Source organism: Xyrauchen texanus, chromosome 15, assembly GCF_025860055.1.
Source record: "Xyrauchen texanus isolate HMW12.3.18 chromosome 15, RBS_HiC_50CHRs, whole genome shotgun sequence".
NCBI classification, from domain to species: domain Eukaryota; kingdom Metazoa; phylum Chordata; class Actinopteri; order Cypriniformes; family Catostomidae; genus Xyrauchen; species Xyrauchen texanus.
The window spans coordinates 6,069,362-6,083,434 of NC_068290.1; the positions used below are offsets into that span (position 1 = coordinate 6,069,362).

Genomic DNA, 14,073 nt, shown 5'->3' on the forward strand with positions numbered 1-14,073 from the left:
TGATTCTTATCTTCTGATTCTAATAAAGCCATTCGAAAGCTTTGTGTTTCTCAAAAGAACGGAAATAATATGGGGTCCAAACCAAAATAAATCCAGTTTCACCACATTTCTTTGGATATTGGCAATAGGTAAAGCTTTTACTATACTATACTCATACTATAAACAGAAACCACAAGTGTAATCCAAGAACTGTTCTTTACTTACCCAGCATTCCTTTGTTGGGCTCGGACAAGCACATGTCTTTCTCAGCACTAGGCAGTACGAAGCCCACCACGAAGATCTCCACACCGTCTGCCATGAGGGCCAGACCCAGCACGAAGTAGAGGGTCCATTGGAAGCGGCCATGGCCACACTCCTGGAGAATGGTCTCGTATTGCTGGGCCAACTCCTCCTGGTCTTTCCTCCTCTCGCCCTCGTACTGTGTCATGTCCCGGAACTGCGACTGTCCCACTCCGTCCACCTGTCTGTCCCCCTTTTCCACAGAGTCGTTTCTAGGGATGCCCTGGTATTCACCCTCATATATCTCATCATCTTCATCATGGCCTTCCGTAGAGTCACTGTGAGCCCCATCATCGTCATTGGCCCTGCTGTTGCTACGGTAATAGCTGCCATCCTGAGCCTGCACAGGGTAGTCTTCATCATCGTCTTCCTCTTCAAAGCGAGTGTAAGAGCGCTTGGTGTACTCATCGGCCACCTTGTCCACATGGCGGCCTACCTTTTTACCCGCATGCCTTTTGACCTCTTTGGCAATGTCTTTAGCACCTTTAATGAAGGCTGTGCGGTCTCTATAACCCTCATCCATGGCTGAAAGTTGTGCGTTGATTTAAAGAGTGCTGGAACTGGGTGTCAGGAGCTACCAGTTGGCATGTAGTAGAGTAAAGCTGGGCTAGAGGAGTTTAGTACCTTGGACAGCACCCAATACTCGTACTAGAGTATGTGGCAGTCTGAAAATATAGAGGAAAACATGCTGTTATTCAATATGTCACACAGAAATAGTCCAGCTTTTACAAATTAATTTACAAATTTTTAACATTTCTAAAACCATTCTATATTGTCTAGTGTGGGTATGTGTGCAATGAAAAAAAAAAGTACTACGAGTATCCGGATGATGTAGTTCATCAAACAAAATAACAGAGCTCAATAGAGGATGTGGGTCCCCCATTTTTACTTTCTGTTTTAATACTGGACACAGCGCCTTCAATACAGAGGGATTCACAGCTCGCTAAAATACAGGACAGGAGACGTCCCTTACTGGATGTTTTCATTTTGGCCAAAATCTGGGTATTCCCAGCTAATATGGGTGAGTTGGTAACCCTACTTCATGCACTCAGCCACTCCGGCTTGTTCAACAATATGTAGCGGAAGGGGCAGGGTAAACTGGCAAAACAAATGTGATCAACCTTGTGCTACCCTGCATACACATGTGTGGACGTTGTATTTTGGCTTCGCTATACGCAATACATAATTTCAATTAATTGATACTGGCTGATCTCAGTTCAGGAGACTCTGTGCTGTCACATCTGTTAAGAAACCTAATTAAGCTTTTACACTGATACCTGTTTGAGTCCAAATATTAACATCTCTAGTTTCATCCGATATGCCATTTTATTTAGTTTTTAGCGATTTATCGCGAAACGCCACACTGATAAACACAATGTACACTAATGTGTACATAGCGCATCTTTTCCTTAGAAATCCAATATTTACTGTGCATTATCACATTTAGAATGAAATGTTCCTTTCAGAGGTTTTTTATGAAGTTAGGATGAAACTGTTCAATTCTGTGCTGATCCGGGCAAGCAGGCATGGTAACAGATTTTTTTTCCACTGTGGTGCTGAAAACAGACTTGAATGTACACAAGAAATATGACAGTCGTTACCTTGGTAACACAAGAGTTGAAGGACCGCGTGAGAAGTGTGTTTACTTAGCTCAAATAGTGCCCTTGGCTAGCTACTCTGAAAAAAAGAGTAACCTTGGCAACTAACAATTGACCAATCGTGAGTCGTGACGTCACTAAAGGCATTCTACCAGCACAGTTGAGAATTCCAGTCCGAGAACGGGCTAATCGGGCTGTACCGAATCATGCCCAGGTGGAAAAGCTACTGTAACCATTCCTCACCATGCTCAGAACCGTTCGGCCCGATTGTGGAAAAGAGACTAATGTGATGTAAAGAATGTATGTGATACTTCCTTAGCACTGCGAAAAAATGCATTTTAGTTATAAAAGGAAGGATAATTATGTTTCATACCTTTTGTTACTGTCTTGGAGTCAAAAATGCACCTATGATGCTTTAAAATGCTGCCTACATAGGTAGCTCGCTAGATTTTTGAACAAAGCACATATATTTAGAGGATATTCAGATAAGTCAAACAATATACCAATACTAGCTAACATATTTAGTCAGACATCTATTGTCTTCTTACACTGTGGCTGCCTGTTTCCCACAATGTCTGTCTTGACAAATATATGGTATAATTGTTGGAAGAAACAGGTCGTACCTGTTTAAAGTGGTCAAGCTGGTTTTTGGATCATGGCAGCTGGTTTGTTATTGGTCCAAGCCAGTAGCCTACCAGCCCTAACCAGCTTTATTAAGATCAACCAGGTCAAAACCAGTGTCCAACAACTGGTATTACAGCTGATTAACCATCTAGACCAGCTTGAACCAACTTCAGATAATGACAAGATTTTTCAAGCTTTTATCAACTTGTAATTATGCTAAGAAAGTATTAATACGCATAATGAAAATTCTTGCAACCCAAAAGTGCAATTAAAGAAATCACAAATAGGTGCAGCAGTTGTCATGATGACCTTGGTTTTTTCTTTCAGTTTACATTCAAGGGGGAACACTTTAAGAAACCAGATGAGACAGCCTCTCTGAAAATGGGCAATTAAAGTGTTCCCTGGGAAAATTCATAAAACCATAATGTTGTGTTGCCTTGTACAATCTGTTGAAACAGGTCTGGATCCAGTTATTGCATTAATAATCTAATATACATAATTGAGCCACATTAATACTATCTCAGGGGTAGTAAGGAGCTCTAAAACACTCTGATAAAGATCTGAACAGAAGTCTTTTACTGCACAAATGTAAAATAGATCTTTCGATCTGTCTGTCTGTCTGTCTGTCTGTCATCTGATCTTACTATTTGTGTCTGACATTTATCTGGCGGTCTGAATATTTATGTATTAACTTCAAACTTTTAAAACTACTTTAAACTTTCTGACAAGGCTATGTCAAGCCAACATCAAAGTTTGACTTGACAATCTTTACCCACCTAGTTAATAAATGGAATCCAAAGTCATTAAATTCCTTACATTTCCTATCCCTGTTTTTTTATGTTAAATAAACGTAAACAAGCCTCTTCTAATTTGCCTCCTCTTTTCTCTCTCTTTGTTGTTTACTCGTCTCTGAATAGAACTCATCAACCGGGCAACCAGCTATTAGCATCCACATCACCCTGTGTCTCTGAAGATAACGAGCTGGCCAGACATTCGCTCTGCTTGGTGGCAGACAAAAAAGCAAATCACGGATATCTGTCAGCATCACTGCCCTTCTCAACACCTCAGCTTTAACTGGGCCATGTGGCTCTGATAAGTAAATACCTAGCAACAGAACAATTAAAACCATTCATGAACTATTACACTGAGAATAGGAGTGTAAATGCCCTTCTAATGAATTAGCATGCTTCCTTTTTTATTGAAAGTAAGCACTGCCTAATAGCAGAGGTGGGTAGTAACTTGTTACATTCACTCAGTTACATTTACTTGAGTAACATTTTGGTAAATTTCTAATTATTTTTTTTACTTCTTTACAATGTGTGATGTTACTGTCGTTACATTACTGGGTTTAATTTGACTTAACGTGTAATTGAGAGATTATTGAATGGGACTTTTATGAGAGTGGAAGTTCACAGCTGCGCGCGATGAGACGCTCCCACTTGAATGATGAGACTGTCACTCAAGTCATCAGTGCTGCATCATCAAACTCTTCAAATGATAACACGTTTTCAGAGAACATTTAACTAGCTTAGTCCACCCTGTGTACATTATACCTTGGAACTGCAGCATTACGCTCGAAATCATTGTGCAAAAATGTCACCTCAGTCACATAATGTTCATGAGGGCACGATTTTCAGCAAACAGCAGATTAAGTAGTAGCTTTCAGTCAATTCACAAATATTGTATGGCTTTATGAACACTTGAAATACATTGCACAAAGTTCGGAACGACATGTGGGTAAGTAAATGATGACAGCATTTTCATTCATGAGTGAACTAAGAGCTCTCAGTAGCATTCAAGCAATTCACCCATATAAAAACTTGTGCACAGGTAGAGGACACAGTGTCTCTTTTGCGGTATGGTGCCATGGTAACTGTCTCCCCCACAGTTCCCCAATACATCTCTATGTATCTCTACATCTCTATTCAGGTCTGCAGACAAAACAGCAGTAGTGCTGTGTAGACGCAGCGATGTGTGAGAGATGGCTCTGCTGGAAACAGCCGTCTTGCTCTTGGTGTAACACTTGCATTTCAATTAGACTCACACAGGAACACGTGTCAACACTGAAGAACAGGACCTAAAAGCTCTATGAACCAAAATCAAGCCCAGAGTAGTTTTGTATAGCCAGACCTTTGACTAAAAGGCTCCATTGCATCTTATTCTAAGCATAAACCACCCACTTAGACAGAAAGAGACATCTGATGACATGTAATGCGACCAACCAAAGCTCATCTTCTTTTCTTTTCTATGCCATTTAACCCTCATAGACCCAGCAAATCAGAATTGCATCATTTGTGTTGAGAAGTTTCCTAAAACCAAATGCCTTCATTCTGAAATATATATATATATATATATATATATAGTTTCATTTAGCAAATACGTCAGATTATGTAAGTAAAATTAGCTGAAAATGGAATATACTGTTGACTTTTTGTATAGTATCTATATTTATCATTTCTGAGACATCTGCAAAGTATCATTAAAAGTTTTTTTATTCCCAGCATCATTTTAGGATCAAGCTGATCATGAATTTACTCCGATATAAGGGGTTGGCAAGTGCTGCAACTCTTGTTTGCCCGTGATGAAAGCTTCAATTATGTAATTCAGTGTTTGAAGCAGAGATTATGCCAGCGGGAGTGTAGATTTTCACACCAAGGAAAAAGGCAAGCAGCACATCAGCTAGAGAGGAGTGAGGAGGTGCAAGGAACTGCAGTGGAGAATCTTCATTTTAGCTGTTATTATTGACAGCTCACTAAATTAAAGGTGAAGTGTGTGATTTCTGCACCACTAGTGTCAAATGGAATGGAATTGCTAAAATAATGAGTGTAACCTATGACAGGAGAGAGCTATCCATTAGCATTCCCATTCCTTTCAATGGCATTTGCTCAGCTGGCGCATGCTGCCCCGGACGTACACAACTTAAAGAGTAACATGTTGAAACGTTTACAAATTCTGGCTTTAAATATCAGAAAATAGCCATTAATATAACACAATTAAATTCTAGTGCATAATCTTGTACATCATTTGCAAAGAAAATATTTTCCAATATCAATAAATACAGCTCCTGTTGCACTGACATGGTTAAGCTGTTTGTTCAAGGAAATACCACCATGGATTATACTGTAATGTCATCTTATTTGCATGTTTTCTGGTGATCTGATATCATGTTAGAATAATTCCATAAACTGGCTAATCTCAAGGATAATTTCTGAAGCAGATGTTTAGGGAAAAAGCATGGCTGGTTTGCTGGATCACAATTAACGGTTTTGACATTAACTGGTCTGCTGAGATAAACGTGGTTTGTCAAACAGTGTTAAAAAAAGCTGTGCATATTCTTGCTCTTGCATGGGTGAATTGTATGAATTTTTCTCTTTATTTTCTTAATTCTGGAAATAAACAGTCAAATTAAAGCTGATCTGTACCTACATTCCCAAAAAACATCCAAATAGGGGTGGGCAACATGCTGGGTAGAATTTAGGGTTGTAACAGTTCTCTGTAAAAACCAAAACCAAATCGTACGGTTCACCACCCACAGTTTGGTAAGCATTGGCACGGAGTTTCACCTCAAGTTTAATGACGCATCTGGAGAACAAGGTTTGCCGTTATTCAAGTCTCCTGTCTGGGAACATTTTCTTTTTGCAGTCAATTACAACAGCTATGGTCAAATAAGTTTACAAAAAGGGCACTGTTTACATATATCACTCAGTGCAAATGTTGTATACTGGTAATACATCGATTATGTGATTAATCATGTATGCTAATATCACCTGGAGAAAGATAGTGCAAGGCGCGCACAGAGCCGCAGGTGAGCCGAAACTGGACACGCTCCTTTCTGTTTTTAAGCAGGCACTCAGTGTTAATTCAGACATACATGAAACAATAACTTCAATGCTTGTGGTGTTCTTTGCCATGAAGTTATGTTGCAATACTCCATTGATAAAGATGTGGGATTTCAGCGTATGATTAAAAACACAAGGCGTGACATCCCGGAATCTTCTCGTACCCATATTAATAGCGAGGTTCCTTCTATAGTGATGTACAGCTTCCAAATATTGAAAATATGTTGAGTTGAGTTTGAAATGCACTTTATGTTGACGCATGTAGCATAATTGTGCAGGTATTAAGTTAAAATAGTAATTTAGAAATTAGAGTTAAGGTTTTATATATATATATATATATATATATAGATCAGGTCCCTGAAGAAAATTAACCATGGTTTTACTATGTATTATAACCATGACAGTAACCATACTGATTTTGTGGTTACTATGATTTTACTACAAATAACATGATTAAAATATGGTTACTGTAGTAAAACCATGATGTTTTATTAAGGAGAAACCTGTTGAAGTATTTGATCCTTTACACCCCTAGTAGAAATGTATAAAATGGTAGAAATGTTAGAGTATCGTTTCTATTGCGGTTATCCAAATTACATGGTAGTGAATGAGTGGTCCAATTATTTTATAATCGTTATTAGTTTTTTCTGATCTTTGCATTATTTCTGCATTAAAATGTGCCATTTTACAATCGATCTCATATATACACTCACTGAGCGTGATGATCTGCTGTTGTAGCCACTACGCCTCAAGGTTCAAATTTTTGTGCATTCTGAGATGCTATTCTGCTCACAATAATTGTACACAGTGGTTTCCTGAGTTACCATAGCCTTTCTATCAGCCTGAACCAGTCTTGCCATTCTCCACTGACCTCTCGCATGAACAAGGCATTTCCGTCCGCAGAACTGCCTCTCACAGTAACAGAAATACTCAAACCAGCCCGTCTGGCACCAACAATCATGCCACAGTCGAAATCACTGAGATCAAATTTTTTCCCCATTCTGATGATTGATGTGAACATTAACTGAAGCTCCTGACCAGTATATTCATGATTTTATGCATTGCACTGCTGCCACACAGTTGACTGATTAGATAAGCACATGAATAAGTAGGTGAACAGGTGTATGTAATAAAATGGTCAGTGAGTGTATGTATATATATATATATATATATATATATATATATATATATATATATATTAGATGCTCATTTAACTCTTAAACAGTCCTCCTCCTAATCATAGAGGCTTCTGTCTCTGCTATCTATCTACTACATACTGCAGGCAGCTGCCATCTAAGGCACCACACTAACTGAATTTGAGCCTCAAAAGTGACCGATATGAAACACCCTGCAAAAGGCAGCAACTCTATGCTTCACACCAATAGTGCTCATCATGCAAAGCGCACATGTGCCTTGGCTCACAATTGATTTTTATGGAGTTTGGTATTAATACATTGCTAAGGTAATGATGCAATGCTCTAATATGCATTACAATACATAGTAGCACACAAAATGTTGGGTATAATACTACTTTTTTCCAATTAAAATGTAACTATTTTACCCTTTTAAAAGCAATTCATAGCAAATGCAGAAACATCTAACTGTATATCAAATATAATAAAAAAGTTCAAAAGTAGCAAAATCAAGCCATATAGCCCAGCTGTAGTTATAAAGGAGGACATTTGTTCACCATGTACTATCATATTGGTCAATTTGGTGGAGGATTACAGAGCCAGTGAAATGTCGGCATTCAAAGGATGGCAGAGAGAGGGAAGACCTGCTCAGCAACAGTGACCTACAGAGCGGCAGCACATGTCGAGAGAGAGAGAGGAGCAGACTCAGTTCACTGCCAAAACATCATGACTAATGACAGCAATGCAAATGAAGCCAAACCAAGAGAATGGTGCTACCATGGTGCCCTATCTAAGGATCTCGTAATTTACAACCCTACCCATCAGGTTTAGTTGACAGGTCACTTATTCTGGCCAAGTCACAGAGGATAGCTTATGAGCTGTGAGCTCATGTCATCCCATTTGAGTATCAATTGTGCCTCTGATGTTTCTTTTAAAACACCTTGGAAAACATAAAGACCATATTACAAAATATAGAGTTAAAAAATGTATGTTGATCTCATATGTCACGATTCACTGTTGTCTGGCCTGTGTTTCCCTGTCATCTGTTCCCGGACTACACTTCCCATAATTCCCTGCTCTCATCTCTGCCAGCTGTCTTCATTGTCCTCACCTGTGTTTCATTTAGTCATTATCCTTTGTGTATTTAAGCCCTGTTGTTTGATCATTTGTTGTCAGTTGTTGTATATGTTTTGACCTCCCGTGTTTAACCAGTGCCCTTCGTAGATGCTTGCTCCTGTATATGCTCTTGTTTCCCATTGTGGATGTTTTATTTGTTCCTGTGTTTACCCCTTATTTTGTACTTGTTTATTTCTTTTCATTAAACTCTTTTGCCGCACCTAGATCCAGCTCCTGGACTTCCTTCCTATATGTTACAGAAAACAACAGGGTTTAAATACACAAAGGATAATGACTAAATGAAACACAGGTGAGGACAATGAAGGACAGCTGGCAGAGATGAGAGCAGGGAATTATGGGAAGTGTAGTCTGGGAACAGATGACAGGGAAACACAGGCCAAACAACAGTGAATCGTGACAGCATAACTCCCGATCATTTGGATGAATCTAATGAGAAAGCTAATTTCATTTGTTTATCCCAGACAAAAGATTAAAGGAAGAGCAAATGTAGACATTTATACTAGACCCTCCTACATCATCTCCTACCTTTTTCTCCTGACAAAAAGACAAGATACAAGGGTCTAGAATCAAGTCAAGAGATTTTATTTTGAGTCTTACCTCACAGCCTGACAATCCTACAGTAGCTGCAAGGATGTCAGCCTGCCTGGCAGACATCTTGTGTTTGATGAAAGAAGAAGTTGGAGCTTCTTGTTGTTCCAGTGAGCCCAGCAGTTAATCATAACGTTTCTATTGAACTAGACACTATCCAAGATTGCCAGAAATCTTGATGATCAGCTGAATTTCACAGACCACGTTGCCAGATAAATCATAATTGCTCAGCGTAACATCAGGAAGATCAGACCCTTCCTATCTGAGCATGCTACATTACTCCTTGTTCAGGCTCTTGTCATATCTAGACTGGACTACTGAAATGCTCTTCTAGCAGGACTTCCTGCATGTACAGCCAAAGCACTGCAATTGATCCACAACACTGCGGCACAATTGGACTTCAACACTTTCTTCATCGAACTGCACTGGTTGCCATTGGTGGCTTGCATCAAGTTCAAGGCATTGATCCAGAAGCTTACGATCAGCAGGTGAGTGACACTTCACTGACTTTTTAACTTCAACTGTTCCTCTCTGGTCAAACGGCCTGCCAAACTCCACCAGCCACCATCAAGAAACATCTTAAGACGCATCTCTTTTGCGAGCACTTGACCCGATCCTACTAATCCTGCAATAACCTTCTTTCTTTTTTCTTCTTCTTAAACAATTTTTTTCAATCCATTATTTTACCTCTGTCTCTCACCATCCGCTCTACTTTGCTCTTCCCTAACTTTGTATTGCAGCAATTCTCTGAATACTGCCACCTTAGGATAAATCACTTCTGTTGTATTCCTCATTTGTAAGTCGCCTGGATAGAAGCATCTCCTAAATGAATAAATGTAAATAAATGTACATTTTGGACTAATATATTTGAACTAAATAAACTCATCAACGTTTTTTCAAGACCAATTTATCTGAGCTATGCTGCATCCAGATTGAATTTATAGCTCTATAAATTTTGTATGCCAACAACTGTCTAAAATTTGCATCTCATTTGTGGAATTTTAGTAGAATATGAGACAGATTTGATGCTTAAATGAAAAATATCTGAGAACTTCATTAAACCTCCACAGGTGTGAGAAGAGATTAAACATAGCTACTAATTTTAATACTCATAAATGTACATGAATGTAGTTTCACTGCACCTTTAACCAGCATAAATTACTACATCTTGCAAATAGCATTTGTAGTTTAGCTATTTTCAAAGCAGCCACTTTAGTAACATTACATACGAGGCATTATAAATCCTTTACTTGTCATCCCACCTAATGATTATATTCACTATGTAATTGGCATATTAATTATTCATTTAAACAATTTGAAAAGCCCTTCCAGAACAATACAGTCCATTCTGAGTCACTTACCTCACAGCCTGATGATCAAATGGTAGCTGCACAGATCTCAGCCTGCCTGGTAGACATTTAGAGTTGAAAGAACACTACCTCCAACTCAACCCAGCAAAGATAGAGCTTCTCGTAGTTCCAGCAAGCCCAGCAGTTCATCATAACTTTACCACTGAACTAGACATGTCAACAATTACACTATCCCAGAAATCTTGGGGTCGTGTTTGACAATCAGTTGAACTGACACGCTGGTGTCAGGAACACAACCTCTCCTTCAATGTCAGTAAGACCAAGGAGCTTGTGGTGGTCTTCAAGAGAAAAGACAGAGAACACTGCCCCATCACCATCAATGGAGCATCGGTGAAGAGAGTCAGGAGCTTCAAGTTCCTCTGTGTCCACATCACTGAGGAACTCACATGGTCCGTCCACACTGAGGCCATTGTGAAGAAGGTTCACCAGCGCCTCTTCTTTCTGAGACGGCTGAGAAAGTTTGGAATGAACCACCACATCCTCACACGGTTCTACACCAGTACTGTAGAGAACATCCTGACTGGCTTCATCACTGCCTGGTACGGCAACAGCACTGCCCTAAACCGCAAAGCTCTGCAAAGGGTGGTGCGAACTGCCAGACACATCATCGGAGGTGAGCTTCCCTCCCTCCAGGACATCTATAACAGGCGGTGTGTGAAAAAAACTCGGAGGATCATCAGAGACTCCAGCCACCGGAGTTATGGGCTGCTCACACTGCTACCATCAGGCAGGTGGTATCGCACCATCAGGACTCGCATCAGCTGACTTCATGACAGCTTCTTCCCCCAAGCAATCAGACTTTTGAAATTTTGATCTCTCATGAGCAATATACATCAGCACTGGACTTGATTAATCTTTCACTGGACTGCCATAAATTATATTCTCTCTTAACAACACACTGGCAACTGACTATCAACCGACAGCCTGAATGTCAATACAGCACAATACAACCTACGGTACAGTATATTTTATATATACTATTTTATTGCATACTGTGTATTCTATATTGTGTGTATCTGTATTGTGTGTAGCATATTGTACATTGTATATTATTATTTGTATATTGTGTTGTTTAATTATGTGTATATTAGATATGTAAATTGTGTTGTGTATATCTGATGTTTATTGTAAATTGGTATATGTCTCACTCACTGTCATGACTGCTATGTTGCTCAGAACTGCACCCAAGACTTTCACCCACTGTTGCACTTAAGTGACCATAAAGGCATTTGATTTGATTCAATTTGAACTTCACAGACCACATTGCAAGAACAGCCTGATCATGCAGATTTGCTCTGTAAAACATTAGGAAGATCAGACCCGTCCTATCTGAGCATGCTACACAACATCTTGTCAAGGCTCTTGTCATATCTAGACTGGACTACTGCAATGCTCTTTTGGCTGGGCTTCCTGCATGTACAGCCAAACCTCTGGAATTCATCCACAACACTGCGGCACAACTGGTCATCAACGCTTTGTTCATCGAACTGCACTGGATTCCATTGGATGCTTTCATCAATTTCAAGGCATTGCAATATCAACGCAATGCTCGCTTACATGACAACCACTTGCTCCACACTCCCCAATCTACACTCGGTGCTTCAAGTCTATATGCCCTCCAGGAAGCTTACAATCAGCGGGTGATTAGCGCAACTTTTTTCCAAGACCAAATTATCTGAGCTATGCTGAATCCAGATTGAATTTATAGCTCTATACTTTTTGTATGCCAACAACTGTCTCATATTTAGATCTAATTTGTGGAATTTTAGGAGAATATGAGACAAATTTGATGCTTAAACTAAAAATAACTGAGAACTTCATTAAGTCTATACAGGTTTGAAAAGAGATAAAGAATAGCCACTAATTTGAGTACTCATAAATGTACAACATATGAATATAGTTCTACTGCACCTTTAACCAGCATAAATCACAGCACTTTTTCCAACATGTCACTTTCTATTGCACACACAGCACAGTAATTAGTATGTAATGTAATTTAGTTACATTACATATGAGGCATTATAAATCCTTTACTTGTCATCCCATCTAATGATTATATTCCCTATGTAACTTGTGTATTAATTATTCATTTATTCATCATTTTAAAAGCAATTTCAGTCTTAACAGAGTGCCCTTCTGGAACAATACATTACATGCTGAGTCACTTGTCTTCTCTGGGTATTGAAGCCATTTTCCACATTGTGACCAATTATTTGTACAAAAGATACAAAGCTAAGCCATTCAATATTTACCAGGCAGCTGCAACAAGTTGTCACCACTTGATTAATTTAGCTGTTGATTGAGACATGTTAATGAACAATTTGGACTTGAATCAAACCAGTTAATTTGGACGTAACCAGATGAAACACATTGTTTAGGTTGACCTTTTTTCAGCGTGTCAAGAACATGCCTGGGTCATATATCTCAAAATCAAAAGAAATAAATTAGACATTTTAAATAAAGAAAATGAAGCCTGTTTTTAAGACCATAGAGATTTGCATTGTGGCATTATTTTCTGGATTAAGCACACTTTTAAATTACAGTAATTACACTTTTTCCCTAATTCTAATTCCTGTAATGCAAAAATAATTATATTTTCGATTTCATTATGGGCAGAGTGTATATACAGTGCCACAAAGCAGAAATAAATATCCTGTTACGTGTCACGATCGGTTTTGGACAAAACTCCGATTTGCATAGAAGAAAATGTATCACTATTATCGCTATAAGTTGCTATATCGCATAAAGCCTGTTTAGCTCATAGTGTTGCAGTAATTTTACTGTAACACTAACCTTGTGCGAGCCTGCGTCCACATGCATGGACATTGTATTTTGGCTTCGCAATACATAACACATAATTTAAATTAAAATAAACCAACTGAATACTGTTCACAAGACTCTAGACTGTCATTTAAGGCTTAAACATCTGGCGCACCGAGTCACGTGACACAACAACGTGACATCAGTTTCCATGAAGTGCTTCTACGGGTGCGGAGCCAACAAAAGTTTCTCTGGTAAGAAACCTCTTAAAGTTTTTTTTCATTGAAACCTGTTGCATTCATGAATTTTTCGCTGATAAACATGATGTCAACATAGGTAGATTTATTCCCTCAAAATGTTATATACATTTTGTTATATTCTATGTATCACTGTACAATACAGTTCTATTCATTAACAGTAGTAAATGCATTCTTATATTCACATTGCAAATCAATGGGTTCATCCAAAAGCTGCAAAATGTCGCTTTTAGTGGCTTTATATGGAGTTAGGATGAAAATAAGGTGCATTTCAAACTGTTCTGAGACCAGTGCAGACAGATAGCACATTGGAGGTTAAGTCATTCACTAAATAGGCAAGGAGACATCCTATGGCATACTATCTGACCAAAAGTTCAGTTTCAGGTTGCAGATATTTGGACCACTCAACATACTTAGCAGACACAGGACAATGATAAGCAGTACATAGGTTCAGAATTAATAATGTATCATTTTATTTTCCTCAGTGA

The 14,073-nt window shown here is 38.8% G+C and overlaps 1 protein-coding gene across 1 annotated transcript in view; it reads right to left on the bottom strand.

Moving 5' to 3' along the window:
* LOC127656101 (synaptic vesicle glycoprotein 2A-like) overlaps positions 1-14,073 on the bottom strand; it is a 50,985-nt gene that overhangs the window by 26,654 nt on the left and 10,258 nt on the right. The window contains exon 2 of the mRNA XM_052144278.1: positions 205-944. Coding sequence (XP_052000238.1) covers positions 205-802 — 598 coding nt within the window. The 5' untranslated portion in view covers positions 803-944. The remainder of the gene's footprint in view (positions 1-204; positions 945-14,073) is intronic.